The sequence below is a fragment of the Crinia signifera genome, chromosome 3, assembly GCF_055691185.1.
Source record: "Crinia signifera chromosome 3, ASM5569118v1, whole genome shotgun sequence".
Classification (NCBI taxonomy): Eukaryota; Metazoa; Chordata; class Amphibia; order Anura; family Myobatrachidae; genus Crinia; species Crinia signifera.
In genome coordinates this window covers 67,898,815-67,923,125 of record NC_139219.1, presented here as the reverse complement: position 1 = coordinate 67,923,125, position 24,311 = coordinate 67,898,815, and the positions used below count along the sequence as shown (strand labels likewise).

General features: G+C 45.0%; 1 protein-coding gene and 1 long non-coding RNA gene across 2 annotated transcripts in view; one reads left to right on the top strand and one right to left on the bottom strand.

The window, feature by feature from the left end:
• LOC146063513 (uncharacterized) overlaps nt 1-24,311 on the bottom strand; it is a 165,311-nt gene that overhangs the window by 82,019 nt on the left and 58,981 nt on the right. The gene's annotated exons all lie outside the window — the stretch shown is intronic.
• On the top strand, nt 3,236-23,775 carry LOC146063508 (heme-binding protein 2-like). Its single transcript, XM_083175942.1, has 4 exons — nt 3,236-3,415; nt 13,002-13,131; nt 19,231-19,396; nt 23,419-23,775. The coding sequence occupies exons 1-4, from the start codon at nt 3,290-3,292 to the stop codon at nt 23,591-23,593; spliced, it is 597 nt and encodes a 198-aa protein (XP_083032068.1). The 5' UTR covers nt 3,236-3,289; the 3' UTR covers nt 23,594-23,775.

Genomic DNA, 24,311 nt, shown 5'->3' with positions numbered 1-24,311 from the left:
GCCCATATATACTACAGAACTATATGCTGTGGTAAACCCGCTGTGACAGCCACCTGATAACGATCAGATATTTCGCCAAATTTTTTACTAACACCAATTATTGTTTTGTTACACAATTCTCACATTTTTCTGAATCTCTCACTTTCATGTGAGAGAAAATATTTTTATATGATTGTCACTTCAATAAAATCTCAGCCAGGCCATTTTAATGCCTCATGGGAAAATATCCCGATATTGAGATCATTAATTGATTAAGGCTGATACACTCACATTATTTGGTGCCCAATGCAAGTACCAATTACTTTAATTAATTTTTTGTCTTGTACCTATTCACAATAACACCGCATTATAAAAATATAAAAATCAATTCTGCATGAGCCTCTTCCCGGAGTAGTGATGTTGAGTGTGGTGAACAAGGTGATGTTAGTAAGTACATCATAAAATATTGATATTGAATTTATACTAAGTTGTGCCCCGACAAAGAGAGTCATCCTTTTCTCCTTTTGTGTTAGTGTCTGTGAAAATGCAGGTGCTCCTAAACCTGCTAGGGGCGGGCAGATGATGCCATCAGCTGGACGGAAGCGGCTGTTTTGTTCGCAGCTGCCCAGTAAGTCATCGGCTATGCGGCGGCTGTGAACAGCAAGGACCAGAGGTAAAATGGGTGTGGATCATTAGATCGACCACTTGAAGGTCGACAGTCATTAGGTCAACACTAGAAGGTCGACAGGCCTTAGGTCGACATCCGAAAAGGTGGACATGGGGTTAGGCCAATAGGGACACAAACATTAAGTCAACATGGGGAAGGTCGACAGTCAAAATGTAGCCATGGGGTCAATGTTCCCTCTAATTTTATGAAGGCTGTGTGCGGCAAAATATTTTGGCTGTGCAACTTTGGAAGGAAATTAAACATTTTGTGCGTCACTTATTTATAACTGGAAAATGACGCTCAGCATTTGTGTTAACTTTACTTCAAAATGATATTAAACATGTTAACATTCAAAACACAGCACACAATGTAGTTAATGGGTGAAACACACATTAATTGAGTCCACAACTGCAAAAAGGGACCACTGCTGCTTTGTGCGCTCTGTTGTAATGTCTGTGCGCACGTTCGTCGAGTTGTGTGCGCGCGCACGTGCGCACAGCTAAGAGGGAACACTGCATGGGGTGTATCTTGCATGGCTTGCTGCAGTCCCCATGCTGCGCTCGGCACACTATTTTATTCTCACACCACACCCTAGTGGATGGTAGGGAATGAAATACCGCCTGTCGGCCCACTACGGCTCTACAAAAAAGGTGTACAAGTCTCTTGCATGCTCCTGTAGGGGGATGCAGTCAAAATCCCGACAGAGTCAAAATCCCGAATGGGTCAAAATCCCGACAAGGACAAAATCCCGACATGGACAAAATCCCGACATTTAAAATCCCGACAGGTTCAAAATCCCGACAGGGTCAAAATCCCGACATATAGATTGTACAGGTGAAACAGTCTACATGACTTTCCGTCGACAGGTGCGAGGTCGACATGGTTTTTTTCACTGTTTTTTGAGCCGACATGTGCCGACAGGCGGTATTTCATGCCCTACCATCCACTAGGGCGTGGTGGGAGAATAAAATAGTGTGCAGAGCGCAGCGAGGGACTGTGCCTGAAGCATTGCGAGCGAAGCGAGCTATGCGAGGGGCTGTGGTTCACTTCCAACTGTGTCCATGTCGACTGTGTCGACATTCAGGTAAAAAAAACTGTGAAAAAACCCATGTCGACCTCGCACCTGTCGACGGAAAGTCATTTAGACTGTTTCACCTGTACATTGTATATGTCAGGATTTTGACCCTGTCAGGATTTTAAATGTCGGGATGTTGTCCTTGTCGGTATTTTGACCCTGTCGGGATTTTGACCGTGTCGGGATTTCATACCGAATCCCCCGTAGGACCTGTAACTCCCTCCACACACAGAGACAAATGTCAGAATTCCCAGCTCTCTGGGAGGGGGCGGGCCTAAAAATATGCAAACCCCCTTTGAGGACTATTTGTGAACAGGGGTGAAACTTGTTGACGTCAGCCTTCCTCTCACCTCCTCTTCTGTCATTTGTGTCTCCTCTCCAGGCTTCTACCGGAGAGACATTCACAAAAATAGGCAAATATACTCCGGGACCACGCTGCCTAACCCTAACCTTCTCCTTCCTGCAGCCATACCCTCCCTCTCCACAGCCGCACGCTACATACCCACTGATTAGGATGCCGGCTGTCAGTATTCCCATATCCTAATCCCATTCGGTATTCCGGTGACGGCATTTTGATGGCAGTTTGAATACAGGCATCGGAATACTGAATGCTGGCACCATGACTGCCGGTATGCTGAATGCACCCCCTTTGTTACCTATAGACTGAATCAACAGAAATCTATCTGCTCAATCTAGATCACAATTATTTTGGAAACAAACCAAAATAAATAAATAAAGTAAATAGTTGTTTGAGTGCAGTTTACAAAAACTCAAGGACACCTAATATTTACAGAACAGTCACAGATAGATACAGGAGATTATTCCTAGTGATAAATACTTAGTCATATCACAAAGGTCTGGCTATTGAAAAAATAGATGCAGCTGGAGAAAAAAGTGTAAAACTGATCAATTAAATGATATTCCTTCTGTCATATGAAAGAGACCATCTATCCAATAGCTGGCCATCAGACTGAGACCAGCAACAAGTTATAAAACACTATGTGCAGTATTCAATGCCGGTGCGAGCGGCCGGCGAGGGGGTTAAACTGCGAGGATCACAGAAAACCAGTGATCCTCGCAGTTTAACCCCCGCGCCAGCCGCTCGCACTATGCAACGTTCCGGGGGAATCCTCGCAGTCACAGAACTGCGAGGATTCCCCTAAACTGCGAGAGCTGCGGCTAGTGCAGCAAACTCGCTGTAATTAGCCTCGGCTCTCGCAGTTTTTGGAGGCACATTCGCAAATTCCCCCTCGCTCAAAAAACGGAGCGAGGGGGAATTTGCGAATGAGGGGGGTCAGTTGAATACTGACAGGGTGAGCGATGACTGCGAGCAAAAAGTCCTGCTCGCAGTCACCGCTCGCCCACGGCATTGAATATATGCCAATGTCAGTCTGTGTACAGATTGGGGGAGGGCTGTTGTGTGTTACATAACTTTGGTAAAGCTATACAACTCCCCCCAAAAAAACAAAATCCTCGTCTTTCGCTCTCCTGACACGCCCATCACTGTTACATATATAACACAGCAACAGTCACATCCCCAAACACAACTGTGTACCCTGAGGGCAGACATGGAGTCCAAGAACCTGATGCTGCTGGCCTGGCTCGCTGTGTTTGCATCTGTTGCAGTGGCTGAGGAATTGCCTTCATTTTGCAAATTAGACTGTCCTAAGTACCAGCTGGTGAAGCAATATGATGTAAGTGGGGAGAATGGGGCTTTCTGCAGAGGCTGTAGCATCAAGGGGTGTTTGCAATGACCTTATTAATTATTTATATATGAGCTTAAATTGTGCTTGTTATAAGCAATTTGTGTTGCATGGATTAAACGGTACTTATGTAATATCTGGGCTCCCGTTTTTCTTATGAGACCGCGTCCCCTCGCGGGGCTCGCTGCGCTCGCCACGCTTCGGGCGCGGTGGCTCGCTGCGCTCGCCACACTATATAAAATCAACTCCATGCGTAGTTGGATAGAAGGGGTATGAAAAAATGGGGTGCATTTAACATGGGAGCCCAGATAATACATAAGTACCGATTAAACTATTATGCTCTATTAAATGTCCCTTATTATACCTAATTACATAGCTGTCTAAAAGAAAAAGTGACTTTAAAAATAGCAATTCATATTCTATTTGCAGGTATTTCTTTTACAGTATGTCTGGTTTCAGGGCCGGTGTTAGGTTTTTTGGAACCCTAGGCAAAACTTCTGACTCCCACAAGACAGGATATTGTAATATTATATATATTTCAAAAAATCTCAGCGTGCTCTGACTCCAAGCAAACACAATCTATGCTGTGTACACACGGGGGAGATATATTGCTCAGTTTCTACTTTACATCAGCGACCCAAGATGGTCGCTGATGAAAAAGAAACTGCTGGGGGGAGCCCGGCAGTGGTAATCAGCTGGTCGCAGGAGCATGTTCCTGCGACCAGCGATCACCACAGGGGCAAAAACGGGAGCGCGCACCCGGCGATATATCGCCGGTGCACACTCCCATTGCGGGCAATATGGTCGCTCAGCGACCATATTTCCTGCGATTTTACACAAAATCGCCCCTGTGTGTACGCACCTTAAGCCTATGTGTAATCCTTGTCCACCAGGCATTGCTTCCTTAGAAAAATACATGTATACAAAGACCAGTGAAAAAAAAACAACACTTTCCATCAAAATACTTGACATAGGGCAGTATTCAATGAGAAAAATTTGCCCTGTTTTATGGCGAATTTGTGCTTTTTTCGCCTTGGACGGAGCATTTTGCTCTCCAAAAGCGAGCAACCCTATTCAATGTGAAATATTCGCCGTCTTTCTAAGTGATTTTTGCCGTCTCTCTCCGTGTAGCAATTCTTCATCTTTTCATGGAGAGCTGGAATGTGAACTTTTAAACTAAAAGGTTTTTTTTTTAATTTTGGTGTAAAAAAATCAGGATTTTTTTTCTGTGAAGGGGCATGTTATTTGTATTCATGTGCTTATAGCACATGAATATATATTTAATTAAACAATATATTTTTAATTATTATTTTTTTTTTTTTTTACACAGAGCAGCCAGCAGGGGGCCAAAGCTCTCGAGCCGCTCATTAGATATTCATATATTCACTGCATCCGATCATTACATATGCACGATCGGGTGCAGTGAGTACTGGGTCCCCCGCTGGCTATGGGGGGGGGGGGGCAGCTTGTGCTGCCTGGGTCCCGGGGAGCCCACCTCCCCTCCACATATGTTCTGGGGCAGCCAGGGAGACTTTAATCTCCCTGGCTGCCACCGTCCCACGGCTCCCTGCCAGCTCCCTGCTGCGGACGCTCGTCCGCTGCAGGGGTTAAGACTCGCCGCGAGTGGCGGCGAGTCTTAACCACATTGAATAGAGGGAGCAGGAGTGGCAGCGAGCCCTCCGGAACAGGGCGAGTGCATGGCGAGAGAAAAAATCTCTCGCCATGCACGGCAATTTTTTTTCATTGAATACTGCCCATAGCCTTAGCCCTTCTCATGGTATATTCAAAAAATACATGTCCATACGAATGGTGTCAAATTTCTAGGGCAGCAGTACCCGATGGACTATGTATTTGTATCTCTCTCTCTCTCTCTTGTTGTGTATCTCTCTCTCTAATTGCACAGTAAATAAGTTGTTTTGCAATGAGACCTGGAGTGACGCCCGGTACTTGTTTCCTAGCAGGGCGCCCAGATTTCCTACATACCCTAACATAGTTAAATCACATCGCATCACATGGGCCATTTTAGTGCCGTGCGATGCAATGCGATTTTTTTTTTTAATGTCATTTATTCACTGCTGTGTTGGCCCCGGGGATCGCATCGCATCTCCCGCAAAATCGCATGCGATTTTATAGGGTGCGATGCCATGCCATTATCTATACAGTTGTATTACATACAATGAGGTTTTCTGACCCCCCCCCCCCACTATCCATGCCACCCCGAAGCGTGGTGAGCGGTGTCGGAACTCGTCCTCCCGACCTTGTCATACCCCCACTATCCTTGTCAGCGTGGAGTTGATTTTATATAGTGTGGCGGGCGCAGCGAGCCCAAAGACTGGCGAGCGGACGCGGAATAAATGTAAAGTAATCCGCGTCCCCTCGCCATGCTTCGGGCACGCTGCGCTCGCCACACTATACAAGATCAACTCCGAGCCAACGTGGGGGTATGATAAAGTCGTGCATGGTACCGAAGGAATTCAGCAGCGGGTTGGTGTAGGGGCTGCGTTTATGGGCTTGCTAGGCAATGAATGTACGCTGCTTAGCGATCCATGCTGAATCAGGCCCAATGTGTGGTGGTTGAATGATACGGTACATGCAGTACTAGATGCGGTGTGGATTGAAAGGTCTTCGGTGTCTAGTTAGACTGTCTATAGGTCAACAACAAGAGGTTGATATGCAATAGGTTGAAAGGTCACCATGGTAAAGGTCGACACATACAAATGTTGACATGATGTTTTCATTTTTGGTGTCAATGTCTACACCTGTTGACATGGACCCCCAATTAGTGTATTGCGTACCCTCGTATTGCTCCCATAGCTTCAATGTTTGCAGTTGTAGTCCATGTGGATGGTAAAGTATGAAAGTCCAAAAAAAGGGGAAAAAATTGTGAAAAACTCATGTTGAACTGTTCTTGTGTCAACCTTTTCATGTTGAACTTTTGCTTATGTCAATCCTTTGGCCATGTCTACCTTTTGATCAAGTCAATCTTTTGGTGTCAACCTATTGACTGTCGGCCTAGACACTGTAGACCACTTCCCACTTGATGCTGTGGTGTCTTACTGCCCAATGAGCCCCCCTTCTGCAGTGCACCATCTTCCCAGTGATATTAGAGATGATAGTGCAAAAACTGCCAAAGGCTGCTACAGCAGGTGCTGGTTTCTTTGTAGCAGTGGATCTCCACTTTCAAGTAGGGTACAATAATGAATGACCAATCATAAGCAACTCACTGGCGTAACTATAGCTCCGCAGCCCCCGCGGTGGCGGGGAGGCGCAGAGAAAGTTTGGGCGCCGGGGGTCTGCGGGGCTATAGTTACCTGCCGCTGTCTGCTGGTACCTGCCTGCGTGCCGGCACAGTCCTGTCTCTCCCAGCGCTGGCTCCTACTTCTATAATGAAAAGGGACACTTAGAAAATGGCTGCCGCCATACTGCAGACAGTTTTCTGTCTGCAGTATGGGGGGTAGCCATTTTCTAAGAGTCCCTTTTCATTATAGCAGCAGGAGCCGGCGCGCCGAGAGAGACGGGACTGTGACCGGAGATGCAGCTGCGGCTGGGCAGGTATGGGCATGGGGGGGCGCCGAGGGGAGGGGGAGTGGGAGAGGGGGCGGCAAAAAAATATGCGGCGGGGGGGGCGCAAAAATCCTAGTTACGCCACTGAAGCAACTAACTCATCTTTGCAAAATTAAAGAAATTCTGAAAACATGACCTTTTGGGGTGACTTGAGGCAGGGGCATATTAACAATGGAGGGTCCCCTCCTCTTCATGGTGCTGTATACTGTGGCATGTGTACCCACACGCAGGACTCTGGAAATATGGTTCCCACCATGTTCTGTAGCTGAATCTCTGACGGAGAACTCCAGAAAGGTATGTAATGAAACCTAAATGTAGTGTGTGTGTGTGTGTGTGTGGTGTACGTCCTGCTGGACCCAGGGGCCCTTGTGCACCCATTGGGTGCCAGACAGTTTCCCGACAGTCGGGATCCGGACAGACATTACCCCAACATCGGGATCCCGACAGTCAAAACCCTGACACTTGGGGTCCCGACAGCCACCGGCTATTCTCCCTCGTGGGGGTCCACGACCCCCATAGATGGAGAATAGACTAGGCGTAGCGAGCCACCGTGCCCGCAGCATGGCGAGTGCAGCGTGCCCGCAAGGGGCTTTGTTGCACTTGCCCCGCTGTCGGGCTAATGACTGTCGGGATCCTGATTGTCGGGACCATATACCACACCCCACCCATTATAGAAACACCAATGATTTTTTTTTGTCGAGCACCTCTGCTCTTGTCCTTCTTTATCTGTTTATTAGAAATGTAATTTTTTTTTATCCTTCATTCATTGGAGAGTTAAAACCGTCATATTCTGGTCTCATTTTGTTGTAGTTAAAAAGGTAAGAAAAATAAATTAGGAAATTCCACATGACAGAAATCTCGACTTTATTTTACCACCCGTCAATAACCTCATGGGTAACTAAAAATAAAGTTGTGAAATATTTGTGAGCTGCATGCAATAGCAGCCAGTATTTATCATGCACAGAACAAAATATATATATGATTTTCTCTCTGTGCATTGCACATTTCAGTGGCAAACGCAGGATATTCAGAAGGGGGTTTCCAGAGGGGCGGAGCAAAGCACGGAGATGGACACTTAGGTGACCCAGTATATGCCGGGTCAGTTAAAGTATTATAGATAGACCAAATGTATATTAATAATAATAATAATATTATACATACATACATACATACATACATGGGTGTCAACAGCAGTGTAGACCCCTGGGCATAGCAATGTATTGGGGCACCTACCGATTCTCCAGCAGTACGGGTGGGGGAAGCTTTGATGTCCCCCGGGTGGTAGGGGGTATTATATCAACCGCTCAGCATGTAGGGCCTGGATCAGTAATTTCCACTAATTACCCCTTTACTGCACAGATGGTGGGAGATGGGGTGGGAGAAGGGGGCATTGGGCTGAATGAAGGGGCCCTGATACATAACTTCCAGGGTGGTAGAGGATGTTTAATATGCAGAGGAGGGGTGTATAGTGGAGTGGGCTCATTATTCATAATTTTCTGGTGGGGGGACAGCTTGCTTGACTGCAGATATCTCCAGTTCCCAGAATTAGATTTCTTAGATTTTAATGGAATTAAAAACTAGAGAATCCCACCTACCAAACGGTATTAGGGACTAGGGGATCAGAGTTCAGGAGGCAGAGCATTCTGCCAACTAGTATATAAAACTACATACCAGGTGTGTGGAGCTGGAGCAGTAACCAGCTGCTGGAAGGCTGATATCTCTGGTTCTGGGAAGAGTAGAGACAAGCTACTAGTGTCCTTCAAAGAGGGAGAGTCCCAGCTTTTGGAATATACCCTCAAAAAAACTCTAAGTCAGACAGATCCTGAAATATCTGACTGGGAAGAGCAATTAACAGGCTTGGATGGGGACCACTGCTTTGAAGTCCGATATCTCCGGTTCCCAAGGGCCGATTTTTAAAATTCTTGTACCCATGGAAAGAGGGGACCCTCAGCTTTCAGGCCAAGGTGCTTAGACTCCTGGGGGGTTTCTGGGTACTCAGAAACCCCCCCTGCGTGCGCTACTGCATTTGCTGCGTGAATCTGCAAGGCGATTGATTATCGAATGACTACGCTTTCGTATGGATCATATCGTGAATGCGCAAAGCCAAACCGTGCCAAAAATCCACAAATTTTTTTTTTACCACAATCCCAACACAACTGACAGGAAGCCAGCATTTGTGGGTGGCAACTAGCCATTTTCTGGGAGTGCCAGAAAAAGGTAGGCGTGCCCAGGCATTTTCAGGGAGGGTGTGTGACGTCCGCTTCGGCCTCAATTAGCCTATCTATGGCGCAGAGGTCAGGGTCAGAGTTACGCACACTGGGACAGACTGTAAAAATCATTCGATGGTGAGTGAGTTGCAAATGGATTTGCAGACCAATGATCATTCCCAGACTTACACGTGGCGGGTTTTCACTCTGCCTGGGCGGCAGATATCTAATCGTAGGGCTCTGAAAATTTGCACAGCAGCGATCAGGTCTGAATCAGGCCCGTAGCATGTTCTATATACAAAGTGACTTGCTCTTTTAGCTATACTTCCAAATCAGAGGGCAGTATTCAATGACAATATTCTCTGTGCATGGCGAGTGTTTTTTTTTTCGCTCGCCATGCACTCTCCGTGTTTTTGCGGAGATTCTCCATGTTTGGAGACTCTCCGTCACGTCACTTTATACACTATTCAATGTGACTGAGACTCGCCGCCCCTCGCGGCGAGTCTCAGCCAATCCAGCGTATGAGGTGACGCTGCAGGGAGCCTGAGGACGGCGGCAGGCAGGGAGATGGAAGTCTCCCTGCCTGCCCCAGAACGTATGTGGAGGGGGGAGGTGGGCTCCCCGGGAGCCAGGCAGCACAAGCTGCCCCCCCCCGGGAGAGCCAACAGGGGACCGTGTATTCACTGCACCCGATCGTACATATGTAATGATCGGGTGCAGTGAATATATGAATATCTAATGAGCGGCTCGGCTCCCGGCCCCCTGCTGGCTGCTCTGTGGAAAAAAAAATATATATATATATATATATTTTTTTATTAAATATATATTCATGTGCTATAAGCACATGAATATAAATAGCATGCCCCTTCACAGAATAAAATTCCTGATTTTTTTTACAACAAAATTAAAACAAAAACTTTTATTTTAAAAGTTCACATTCCACTTCTCCACGAAAAGATGGAGAATTGCTACACGGAGAGACACGGTGAAAATCACTTAGAAAGATGGCGAGAAGTGCACGTTGAATAGGGTTGCTCGCTTTTTGAGAGCAAAGGTCCCCGTCCAACGCAAGAAAAGCACAAACTCGCCATAAGACACAGAGAATTTTTCTCATTTAATACTGCCCAGAGTCTGGCACTAATCAGACATTAATTCACATTCAATTATGGATTCTGTTCTGGAGGGAGACTGAAGTTCAGTAATTCAAGTACAGATGGAGCGGGTCTCTTCTTTGCAGGGGATGGCGATAGAGACGCCAGCCGCTAACCCCCACCACCCGCCATCTGTATCTGCGAAAGGGGACGTGCGCCCACGAGATGCGCGCGCGTCCCCTTCCGACGGCTTCCCCCGGGTCCCCGCCGTCTTGTCGGCGGTCCGCACCCCCCCCTAACCCTGTCCGTCTCCCTGAAGTGGAGACGGACAGGGTTCCCGTCGCCCGGAAACTGAGACGCGCGTCTCAATCAGATGGACGCCGGGCTGCTGGCGGATCGCCAGCGGTGACGTTCTGGCGATTCGCCAGCAAGAGGGAGCCTGGCTCCATCTGTAATTAATATGAACTGCAGCCAGCTGCTCTGAGAATGTAATAGATGTTTTTGCTATAATTTTGGACCTCTGCACTAAAAATGACATATAGGGGCAGATTTATGCTTATTGTGGTGTTCTTTTGGGTCTACTTAAAAAAGTCTATATTGCCTTGCTCACTGGCAATAATATCTGGTAACATTAAGTACTTCCTGATTCTTTGGCCAATCTAGGTGCACCTGGATATGTGCTCCCTGGTGCAAGATTTAAGGTGCCCATACACGTTACAATTATTGTATACAGTATCGCATCTCATCCCATTTTTCATAGGTTTTACAATGCGATGAGATGAGATCTAGTACAAAAGTATGTGCTGCACATCTAGATCTCATCTCATTGCATTGCAAATCCTATGCAATGTGATAAAATGCGATATAGTATAGAATAATTGTAACGTGTATGGGCACCTTTAGAAACAAAAATAACAATTTTATAATTTTAAAAAAGCTTTATTTGTAGTAATAGAGCTTTTTGTTTCATTTTCCAAACTTTAATACTGTTATCCTTAAGAGGCGTTCATACAGTGCATTTTCAGGGTATTTTCTAAGCAATCTGACTAGATTGATTACAAAATGCCCCCAGTGGTGTAGGTTGCAGCCAGCGCACCCGGAGCAGGCCCATGTCACGGCGCCCCCTCACTCTCCCCCCACACATTGCAGTGTAATGGCTAAAGTGAACTCCTCACTGTGCAGCCAACAGCCCGCTGTTACCGGAAGGAGGAGGGGTTCCCTTTCATTGTATTCTGTTGGCCAGCCGAAGTCAGAGGTATGAAACAGACATGCAGGCGGGTGGCGGCGGCAGTGAATAGGAATAGAAAGTTATACTGCGCTTACCTACAAATGTGGACCTAAAATGGCTGCTGCTTAACCCGAAGGATGTCCCCCAATCCTTTTTAATAATGCTGAAATGTGTGAGAGTGAGCGCTGCCACCCTAGTTTGTATAAGATTCCTATCAGTGTCACAACTGTGTGTAAATATATCTATGTACTCGCCACCAGGTGGTGCTGTATCCAATAATGATATATAGAGAAATTGAAGTGCTATAATCACTTTTGTGATTTATTGAAATAATATTGCAAATAGTACAAAAGTAAATACATGCCACAAAATACAAGGTAACTAAAATAATCACAAAGCATGCATATAAGGTTTAAGAAATGGGGCTCCGGTGGGGCTGATGGAGGCAATGAGTCTCCCCTTATGACAGGGTAACACCGGGCTGTGCTGTGATACACCAGGGGATGTGTTGCAGGGAGCTGGCATCCTTATTCCCTGCAGTGCACACCCCTGGTTTACCTTTAGGAATTTGCATCCCCTGCCATGGAGTCGGTCCCTCGTCGGGGCTGGATGCCTGGCTCAGTCTGTGTTATTCTCTGGCGCTTCCCGGCTTCTGTAAGCGCTGTCAGTGGGTGGCCTCCGGGGTTTCAGCTCACAACCCGGCAACTCCCCGGCCGTGCCTGGTGAGGACGTCACTGGGTGCCGTCGCGGCTGTGTAAGCTCCGTTTGCTGGCTGTTAGTGCGGTGATGGTCTTCTACCAGTCACCTCACACTCCCTACATCTCCCCAGCCCCGCCGGGTTGCGGCGTCACCGGGGGCTATTCGGGCAGTGGAGACTGCTGTGCTGAATGTCTGTCTGCACCGCCGACCTGACAGACAAGCCGGGCAGTGAAGTAGGCAATTAATGGAATGGCAATGTTAGGTATGCCCGCGGTGGTGAGCAGCAATGACTTACTGCAAGCTCTCCCTGGCCGGCACATAAACGCGATGGCGCACAGGACACAGCAGGGGGGGGCGCCCTGCAAAACTTTGCGCCTGGAGCACACGCTCCACTGGCGCCACCGTAGCTACGCATCTGAATGCCCCTACATTGCTGTGTGTAGGGGTCATAGTGATAGCTATGCATCGCTGTGTGCTGAGGAATCTTGCTGATCTAGCATCGCTCAGAACGCTCAGCAAAATCTCCCTGTGTATAGGCTCCTTAAGGAGTACAGCAAGGGTTCTTGTCCTTAAATATTGCCAGAAATTGCTACCACCAGCAGTACCCTTTGCATCAGCCCAAACATAAATAAATAAATTAAATAATAATTATTAATTAGACCCAATAGACAGATAAATATTACAGGGAGTGAGGACTTGTGCAGTTTGATAATATGATGCATTGCAAAATACACAAAATGATGAACAATTTCTGATTATATCACTGTAATTATTGTTGTATCTTTCAGGAGTTTGAGCATCGCATTTATAACGACACTCGCTGGGTATCCACCCCGCTGAACATGGACCTACATATGTTTGGAATTATGAAAAGTTTTGGCCGCCTGTTTAAATATATTTCAGGAGAAAACTCTGAAGGTGGGATTTTCTAAATAACATTTTCATATACTTTCTTTACACATCGCCACAAAACGACATAGTGCTGTGCAGTTTGTCGGTTCCAGACCCATTGGAGCTTAATTTTGCAGCAATGCTAATGTCTGTGCCACAGTACTGTCCATAGCATAAATTGATTAGTGAATTAGACATGTATAGGTAGAAAATACTAAGGGCAGTATTCAATGAGGCTGATTCGCCATGCTCTACAGCGAATGTGTGCTATTTTCGTGCTGTAAGGTGAATCTTTTTACTGAAAAAGTGATTCACCCTTTTTAACGTGCAATATTCACCGACGGCGAACAGTGAATGACGGACAATTCGCCGTCTGATATTCACCGCAATTCACTGTGGTTTTTCAATGTGATTCGCCGTGAGTGTATTCAATGATCAGATGGCGAATTGTTTTCTAAGTGATTTTTGCTGTGTGTCACTGTGTAGCAATCGTCATCTTTTTATGGTGAACTAAATGTGAACTTTTAAAATAAAGGTTTTTTTTTATTTGGTGTAAAAAAATCAGGAATTTTATTATGTGAAGGGGCATGCTATTTTTATTCATGTGCTTACAGCACATGAATATATATATTTAATTTAAATTATTATTATATTTTTTTACACCTAACAGCCAGCAGGGGGCCGAGAGCCACTCATTAGATATTCATATATTCACTGCTCCCGATCATTACATATGCACGATCGGTAGCAGTGCAAGCGGCTCCCTACCTGCGTCCCCTGCTAGCTCTCCCGGGGGGCAGCTTCTGCTGCCTGTGTCCCCAGGAGCCCTGCTTCAGCCCCACAGTGTCCGGTGCAGGCAGGAGGCTTCCATCTCCCTGCCTGCCGCTGTCCCCCGGCTCCCTGCGTCATTCGCCGCATGGGTTAAGAATCGCCATCAGGGGCAGCAAGCCCCTGCGGCATTAAATACGGTGACACGGAGGGCTGGCAGCGAATGCTGCAGCCCTCTGGAACACTGCGACAACAGGATTCTCTGCACATGCCGAGTATTCTCATTGAACACTGCCCTAAGACTGACACTTCATATAACCAGTGTATACAGGGCCGTCTTTTCGTATGGGCTTAATGGGCACTTGCCCAGGGGCCCCAGGTGTATAAGGGCCCTTTTCTGATAGCTGAGGATCCCCTTTTTCCAGGGATACCAGAATTTTGAAAATCGGCCCTGGGGAACTGGAGATATCCAACTTCAAAGCAGCAGTCCACATTAACTTCTGCTAATTACTCATTTAATTCCCAGTCATATTTCTCAGGTTCTCTCTGACTTGGTTTTTCTGAGAGTATTTGCCAAAAGCTGGGACTATCCCCTTTCTGGCGACACTAGCGGCTTGTCTCTATCATGCCCAGAATCAGAGATACAGAGATATCAGCCTTCCAGCAGCCAGTCCCTGCTCCAGCTCCAAACGTCTGGTGTACAGTTTTATATTTTTGTCAATTGAATGCTCTGGCTCCTGATCTCTAATCCCCAAGTCCCCAGCACCTCCTGAAAGATGGGACTCTAGGTTTTTATACTATTGAAGTCTAAGAAATCTGATTACAGATAATTGCCGATATCTGCAGTCAAACAAGCTGCCATTCCACTGGAAAATTACGAATATTAAGCCCACTCCATTATCCAACCCTCCCCTGCGTATAAAACACCCCCTACCTCCCTGGAAGTCATTTACAAGGGACCCTTTATTCAGCTCAGTGCCCCCTTCCACACGTTAGTGTTCACCCTCCCACCACCTGTGCAGTAAAGGAGTAATTAGCAGAAGTTACTGCTCCAGGTCCTACATGTTGAATGGAAGATAGAGCACCCCCTGCCACCCGTGGGACATCACAGCTGCTGCTGATAGCACCCCCCACCCCTAGGAGGGGAGAATGGGTAAGGGCCCCAGTGCATTGCTTTACCCAGGGGCCCACACTGCTGTTAAGATGGCCCTGATGGTGCCCCCCCTGTCATTTTCTCCTGGATCCGCCCCTGTATGAACATATACATATACACACATACATACAGTACAGCGGCACCCACAAGGTTGTGTAGGGAGGGGCCCCGCTGGACTGCTTTGCCCGGGGGCCCATAATGCTGTTAAGATGGCCCTGAGTGTATACACAGTATTTGGTAACATAGGGATACATTTACTCAAACTTATTATGGGCAACATCACCTCTTTTCAGTTTTAGAAACTTTAGTAAATGTACTGTCTTGTAGTGTGCAAATGCCAACATACTAAACTTAGGCACCAATATGATATTGATACACAAAGGTAAAAAAGGCTATACTGTATATAGAGATCTTATGTTGATGATATTTAATATGCTCTTTCAACTTAAATAATTACTAAGTCAACCACTTTACTTCCAACCTCATTTTAGATTTTAATCGGTCAAGGTCAAATAGGTTGTACATGATTATTCCAGTCCCATCTTCTCAGTAAAGTTGGTTGATCCTTTACAAGAAGACTAACCTTGCAGACCCATTATAGATAAACACATTTGTAGTATCTATCTATCTATCTATCTATCATCCAGTGGGCCGGTACACTCCTGATCCCAAACGGGCAATTCAATTACCGTTGTTCTAAGCCAGGTATACCATACAAATTTTAGATATATCATTATTGACCACATTCCTTTAAATAAAAGACGAGGCGATAGACAAAAACAACTGCTCCGTTTGGAGTCCAAATGGATTTTTTTGCTAGATATGGTCAAACCAAAGGGAATCTATATGCTTATAGGAATATTGCCTAGCAGTCATGTTTAAAAGATTTTCCGCTGATTTTAAATATTTACTTCTCTTAATTTGCTCGACACACTATCCTATTGTCTATAGTGATATATATTTCCTAGTCAATGTATCCTTATGTAATCGGTACATGTTTCTCTACATGTTCTGTTTTTAACTTTTGTATTTTTCACTGATGCGATATAGCATACCCTCCAACATGACCAATTCCATTAGGTACAAAATGCTCTGTTCCTGGACTTACCTGCCCGTACCAACTGTACGAAGCTTCTACCAAATGTACAAAGAACTGAGGCAGATTGCCCTTGTTGGGCTTTTTTAATAAAGAACATTTGGACAAGACTTCTGCTTATGGAATATGGGAAATCTTTAAGGTTATAAATACCCTATCAAAGGGTTTATACAAGAGCTCCAGTACACTATTGCTATGTGTGTATGTATATGTATGTATATATATATATATATATATGTATGTATGTATGTATGTATGTATATATTTTTTTTTACATACAGAAGAGTGTGACCCTTTTGTTGCGCTGGATATGGCAGCACTTCTATAGAACCTCATTGTTAATTGAGGAACAAGGGAGTAGATAGAAAACAAAAAGATATAGAAATGTGCTCTATACAATGTTCACCATATTATAATTAAATAATAGATACAAATGTAAACACATAAAACCAAAATTATTTATTCCATTTTACAGCAGATTAAAATATTCACTTTTCACAGAATTTAGATCCAACACCTGTATGGCTTCATTTCATGAGTGAAACCCTACGGGTTTCGTCCAACATGGACTTCATCAGGGGTAGTAGGACTCTATATGGATAATGAAGGAGACAACACTGATTACTCTAACTCTCTAGGACAGGGGTGTCAAACTCAAATTCATCGGGGGCCGCATCAGCAGTTTGGTCACCCTCAAAGGGCCGGTTGTATCTGTAGGACTATGTGTCCACTCTTTATTATCATAAATTATTGTCATTGCATTCAATTATTGTATACTCAGCAGTAGCATTTCCCTCCTGCTATTGCTGTGAACTGCAGTGCATTAGGGCACACGCTGCCTGCACAGGGGGGGCAGCACTCAGTCTTAGGGCATATGTCCTGCTTATTATCATGGGACACAGCAATTAATGATGGGCTGCAATGTGCCAGTGCACACACACACACATAGGCAGAGAGTTTGACACTTACCCACTCTGATGCGTCCACTCCAGTCTAAGCTGCTCCACCACCAAGGACACAGCTGCGCTCTCACACAGGCGCATTTCCCCCTCCCTCCTGTGAGTAGCGCTCCTCGCACTATCTATCCAGGAGTGGGGGGCAGCATGCTCCCGTCACTGTGCAGTGCACACTCAACAGTAAGTGACCTGGAGCCCACAGCAGCAGCACCATTCACCACGACGGACCTGCTCTTTCCTCTCTCTGGCTCCTATACAGCAGGTGGGAGCGGAGGAGGGGTTGACGACCGGCGGCACTGCGATAGAGGGCAGACTTCTCTGGCTTGTAGGCTGCCACGCATGCGCTGAAGAGGCGGCTTTCTTGTTTAAAAAAAAAAATTGAGAATAAAAGGTGAAGGCTGGCGGCGGCTGCACGGGCCACATGAAGGGGTCTGGTGGGCCAGATTTGGCCCGCGGGCCTTGTGTTTGACACCCCTGCTCTAGGAGCTATTCTTATTATTGTGGTAACATAGATCACACCCTACTATTAAGAACACCACCTGTTATTGCTGATTGTGAGAAAATATTGTCTCCTTCATTATTATTCATATAGATTCCTACTACCCCTGATGAAGTCTATATATATATATATATATATATATTGCTCCAAGTCTGCCGGCACTCAATAATAGATGATCAGCTGCCCCCGGTGCCAGAAGAAATAACAATAATGCTCCAAACCCCCATAGGGGAATAAACGGCACTCAGGAGACGGTATGAAGTGAATCAACAAAACGAAGTGTATTTGGGATACACTTCGTTTTGTTGATTCACTTCATACCGTCTCCTGAGTGCCGTTTATTCCCCTATGGGGGTTTGGAGCATTATATATATATATATATATATATATATATATATATATATATATATATATATATATATATATATATATAAAATATATTATTGTGTGTGTGTCTTCATCAGCCACAGCACTAAAATCACTCAGTCAGACAGTACAGTGAATAACATTGACTATCTTGTCACAATGAAACCTGTCAAGGGGTGGTTATATTAGGAAGCAAGAGAACAGTCAGTTCTTCACGTTTATGTGTTGGGGCAGACAAGATGGTCACATGTAAGGATCTGAATGGTTTGACAAGGGTCAAATTGTGATGGCTAGATGTCTAGGATAGAGCATCTCAAAAAACGGCAGGTTTTGTGAGGTGCTCCCTGTATGTACTGGTTGGTACATACCAAAGGTGGTCCAAGGAAGGACTACCAGTAACATGGCAAATGGTCAGGGACACCCAAGGCTCATTGCGGAGTGAAGTCTAGCACCCCTGGTCTGATCCCACAGAAGAGCTACTGGTCAGAGTGTCCAAGCTGATCCCTGCCCACTGCTGAAAGCATCTCTACAATGGGCAGACAGGTTTTTAGAACTGCACGATGGAGCAATGGAAGAAGATGGCCTGGTCTGATTAATCTGGGTTTCTTACATCATTTGTGTGACCTAATGCATGTGCGTTGGTATCCTGATGATGGCACCAGGACACAAAAAGAAGAAAGGTGGGCAGTGGCAGTATGACGCTATGGGCAATGTTCTGTTTGGAGACCTTGGATACCAGTAAACATTGTTCAGAAAGGGGTTTTTGAGTCACATGACAAAGAAGAGTTCAAGGTGTTGATTCAGCCTCCAAATTCCACAGATATCAATCAGATTGAGCTTCTGTGGCACCTGCTTGAAAAGAAAGTCCAAGCCATGGTGGCATGAGGAGGACCTACACAATATTATACAGGTGTTTTAATGTTATGACAAGCTCCTGGTTGTGGTGGTATCTGCATCCAATATCTATTCCTAGTTAGGAGAACTTGCACCTGTAGGTAACACTAAATACATTCTCTAGTTATTTCTATCTACAAGGACTGTCTTGTGGACTATTTACTAATGTTGCTCAAAGGTGAAAATCTGCTGTAAAATCTATAGCAACCAATAGGCAACAACAGTTTATGGTAGTTATGGCTTTGTGCAACATTAGTAAATAGCATCTTATGGATTTCTAAAGTATTAAAAATGAAGAAAAAAATAAAATTGACATTTTATGTATATTCTATAGATAACAGGTTTATGCTATGAAACAGAAATTCATGCTCATTATTTTCTTACTCTCCTTTAGGACTAAAGATTAATATGACTGTGCCGGTGTTGACGCTTGTTCCTTTAATAAAATCACAAGCTCCTAATGCTACAATGTCCTTCTTTGTGCCACTGGAGAATCCCCCCACACCATCAGACCCTGCAGTTTATCTTAAGGACTCCCCTTCCTTGTCTGTATATGTCAAGTAAGTGACTTCTTTACAACAGGAATTAGCGCAGGACTGTATTTAAGGGGCAGATAAGACTGTATATTACTTTTGGGGATATATTCTGGCAGTCCTGTTAAAATACTCTTTTGTACACATTGTTAGTCATGTATGAATGTATTTAAGACAGTTATAAGTGGTATCGTTTAGTATAAAAGTACTGCAAAAGGATGTACTTTTCCACTAATTGAGAAAACATATGGAATGTGAATAGTAAAAATAACAAATCTGGGAACTGCCTGGGATATATATCTGTAATCTAACAGGTTAGGGCCAATCTTATGAATACTAATATCCACAATTAAGTGCTGTTGTTTAAATAACATGTAATTGTAGATGTCACAGGTTCTCAATGTCGGTCTGCAGGTCCCCACATAGTGCATGTTTTGCAGGTCTCCTCACAGAATCACAAGTGAACTAATTAGCTCCACCTGTGGATCTTTTAAAATCTGTCAGTCAGTAATAAGTGCATCTGTTGGGTGACCTGAAAAAAAGTGATCTGTGTGGGGTCCTAAGCAGTGCTGGCAACAAAAATCTTGTAGCCCCATACACTGATATCTCTGGGGCCCCCCTCCCCATCAAGCACAGGATGGTGTGGAGCAGGGAGGGAGTAGTAGGGAGGAAGGGTAGGAGTAGTAGTGCAGTGTAGGGAGGGAAGGTTGGAGTAGTAGTGCAGTGTAGGGAGGGAGGATGGGAGTAGTAGTGTAAAGCAGGGACAGAGGGTGGGAGTAGTGGTGCGGAGCATTGAGGGAGTTGAGCCATATACAAAATTCCCTCAGTAGTGCCATATACAGAATGCCCCTTATAGTTACATAGTTACATAGTAGGTAAGGTTGAAAAAAGACTTGCGTCCATCTAGTTCAACCTGGTATAGATATCCATTGCTGATTTGGTAGGTTCTGGTATTTTACAGACAAATTATATTTCTTATTTGTACCCATGGATGTTTTTCTCCAGTAAATGTTTGTCCAACTTTGCCTTGAACGCATTTAATGAGCCAGCCGTTACCACCTCTCTGGGAAGAGAGTTCCAGAGTTTGACTGTTCTGACCGTAAAGAAATTCTTTCTACTAGCTGAATTAAATCTTTTTTCTTCTAATCTATACTCATGCCCTCGCGTCCTAGATTCCTTTCTAGTAGAAAATAGGGTGTGTGACAGTTCCTTATATTGGCCCTTGATATACTTGTACATGTTGAGCATGTCCCCCCTTAAACGTCTCTTTTCTAATGTAAATAGTCCCAAATTGCTTAATCTCTCCCCGTAGCTTAAATTCTCCATTCCCCTAATAAGCTTTGTTGCTCGCCTTTGGACTTTTTCTAATTCTATGATGTCCTTTTTATAGTGTGGGGCCCAGAACTGTACTCCGTACTCTAGGTGAGGTCTCACCAATGCTTTATATAGTGGCATAATTACCCTTGAGTTCCTAGTTTCCATTCCCCTCTTAATACATGCCAGAATTTTGTTGGCCTTTTTTGTAGCTACATTACAATGGGCACTACATCCTAGATTGCTGTCTATTTGGACTCCTAGATCCTTTTCAAGTATGGAATTACCCAGTTCCTCTCCGCTAAGGTTGTAACTTGCACACTGGTTGTGTCTCCCAAGGTGCATAACCTTACATTTATCTACATTGAACCTCATCTTCCATTTTTTTGCCCACTCATCTAGAATTGCAAGATCATTTTGAAGCATGGTGACATCTTCTGGTGATTTGATGACTTTGCTAAGTTTTGTATCGTCCGCAAAGATGGATACATTGCTGAGTAACCCTATCCCAATATCGTTAATAAAAATGTTAAACAAAATGGGCCCCAAAACCGAACCCTGGGGCACTCCACTTAGTACCGGTATCATATCTGATACGGCACCATTCACAACCACTCTTTGTTCTCTATTACATAGCCAATTCCCTACCCATCTGCAGATATTTTCACCCAATCCTAGTGCCATATGCAAAATGCCCCACCCTAGTTCCATATAAAGAATGACCCCATAGTGTCTAATGCCACCATTAATACTCACTGCTGCAACCGCTGGCTCCTTCCCTCTGTGAGGAGAGCGCACCTCATGTTTCTCCTACTCCTTATTAACCACAAGTCGGGCCTGTGTGCAGCAAGCTTTGACTGGTTGGCACATTTGAAATTTAAGAAATGTCTAAAGCCAGCCGCGGGGGAGCCGCTAAACCCCTCACCAAGCCAACAGAGGCAGTGTGCGGTCCACACACCCCCACCCCCTGACCAAGCCAATAGAGACAGTGTGCCGTCCGCACCCAATGCCTTTGGGAGTCACCACAGGCAGCCAGACGTCTGAGCTGCAGTGGTGGGGTGGGTGGACATCTAAGCGATTCGGCTTTGGGTGCCAGCGAGGCTGATGTCTGAGTGTCAGTAGAGCTGGCATCTAAGTGACAGGGGGGTCAGGCAGCTGAGCAGGGGGAGCTGTCTTTGGGCCCCTCAGATCATTTTGGCCCGGGACGGATGTTCCCCCTGATCCCCCCCCCCTGTTGCTGGACCTGGCCCCGAGGGCCAAGTTTGAGAACCCCTGGTATATGTGATAGGGGATTACATTTTGACTAACCCCCTTCTGTACTATTGCACCCAGATTAAATGAATTATCCATCAGGATAGCCATAATTTGTAGAGCTGGCAGCAACAAGTAATACTGCATACAGTTACGCCACATCATCTCTTCCCACCAAGTACTGTTGCCAGAGTAACTGTAGTGAAACCAGTGGTGCTGGGAAATTCCAAATATGATTATGAAGCACATCAACACCACCCACAGTGACAGAATGAGTTGACCCTTCATCACTGCTGGCAGATCTGCAGATTGCGCCTTGTTGATAGGCCGCAGTCGTCATGACTATTTGCCTCCTTAGGTGATGACTACACTCATCTATTCCTGTTCATTATATGCACCCAAGTTATCCACATATATGTTTATATTACATTTTTCACTTTCCACTTTTGATACAACCTTTAATACACACTAGGGAGGCCAATCCAGGGCCATTTTTTCAATCCTGGGATTGAAAAACCCTCAATCCCAGGATTCCCAGCATTGGCCTCTGGATGCCACAACATGCTGGGAAATGCTGTGAAGCAGTTCTTAAGAGTGTGGGGGCGGGCATGCACATTTTAATTTTGAGATTGGAGGCTCCAACCCCAGGATAGAAATCCGAGAATCCCAGTATTGGGATCCCTAATACTCACCCGCACACACACATACAGTATATAGTAGAAGAAATCAAACTGCGGCAGTTGGAGGAATTTCAAAAAGTATATTGTGGCAAAAAATTAAACCAACGTTTCGGGGCTTGGATGCCCCTTTGTCAAGGTGAAGCTGTATGTATATATTTGGGTTCATTTGTATTAACCGTTCTGTGATCATAGCTTTCTCTTGCACCCCAGGTAAACTCATTTATCTTAAACCTGTGAACTCTGGGAAAGAAGAAGGGCAAGCTAGAAACAGACTGAGGGTCAGGTGACCCAAAGGGGCAAGAGAGTGACAAAAAAATACAGATAGAGAGGGACTGGGTTAAGGGGTACACAAACAGGGTGATTTTTCATAGTGATTTTGATTACATCGTCAAAAATCGCTTAAAAGGTTTCCCAGAATCACCCTGTGTGTACACAGCAGGCGATAGCGATCCGCGGCCCCAATAGACACTGCAGGCAAGAATATTTGGTCTAGACCGGCAGTGTCTATTCGGCCTTATGCATGGGCTGCTGCTGGGGATCGCCACCGGCTTGTGTTTGGCAGCAACATCGTGATTTTGACTAGAAAGAGTTAACACATATAGCACATCTCAAACTAATATGTAAAGGAGAACTCATTTATAAAACAAACGCCATCATATCCAGTTTATCTGTCTCTCTTGCCCTTGGGTTTATAATGCTATTACTACATACACTATTATTTGTATCATTGTTTTTTTGTTGTCCAATTCTTAGTATACTATCCTCTGTTATCTACTGAAACCTCTGATCTTCCATTGCTTTCAGATCTTTCGGAGGCTATGCCATTGACTACACATATTCCAGGAAAGCGAAAGCCCTAGCAGAAGAACTGAATGCTCTCGGGCTCCTGTTTGACGATTCATTCTTTATACGTGCTGGCTATGATGGGCCTTTTAAACTATTCGGCCGTCACAATGAAGTGTGGATCTTGGCCAAGTAAACCAATTTCAGCCCTTGTGGTTTATTCATCCAAATAAATCTCATTTGACTACTCCCGCATCAGATTGTCCAGTGTGTGGTATCTTAAAGATTTTCCTAATGGTCACTGTATAAACTTTTGCAATGCACATATTTTTTTTTGTAGCTAATTTTTAATTAAATAAAGTAGAAGTATATTACAGAGCCTGACTCTGTCCTTCTTTACTTTGTTGGTCTATTTATCAATTTGGAGCTTCCATCTCCTCCTGGCCCCAGAGATGGTTTCATCTAAATAACCAGACAAACAAGAACAAGATATGGTCACCGCCGCTGACCTGCTGCTCCACGGGATGCCGCCAGGCAGGGGCGTAGCTAAGGGTTCATGGGCCCTGGTGCGAAAGGTCAGCTTGGGGCCCCCCTACATACAACAAAATTAAAACAAGATATTAGCTTTCATGAGTGTCCTTTTCACTACACCCATTACAGTTCATTGATGAATGGTTGCTCTGGGTTACTACAATGTGTACATTTTCTAGTTGTTATGCAATGAATTCTATGTGATTTTCCTCTTTTCAGCATTTGCATTTAGTTTGCACCTTTCAGACAATCTAAGAGCCTGGTGTAATTTCATACATATCCTACTGAATCAGAGCTAATGAGAGGGGAAGAAAAACAAAACATAAAAAGCAGTAATTATTTCTGCAATAACAGAGCAGCCAAGCAATAGAAACGAATTGCTT

Coding starts and splice junctions, on each gene's coding strand:
- LOC146063508 (XM_083175942.1), top strand. CDS start 3,290: ATGGAGTCCAAGAACCTGATGCTGCTGGCCTGGCTCGCTGTGTTTGCA. Junction 3,416..13,001: donor AGCTGGTGAAGCAATATGAT/GTAAGTGGGGAG, acceptor TGTATCTTTCAG/GAGTTTGAGCATCGCATTTA. Junction 19,397..23,418: donor TCCTTGTCTGTATATGTCAA/GTAAGTGACTTC, acceptor CATTGCTTTCAG/ATCTTTCGGAGGCTATGCCA.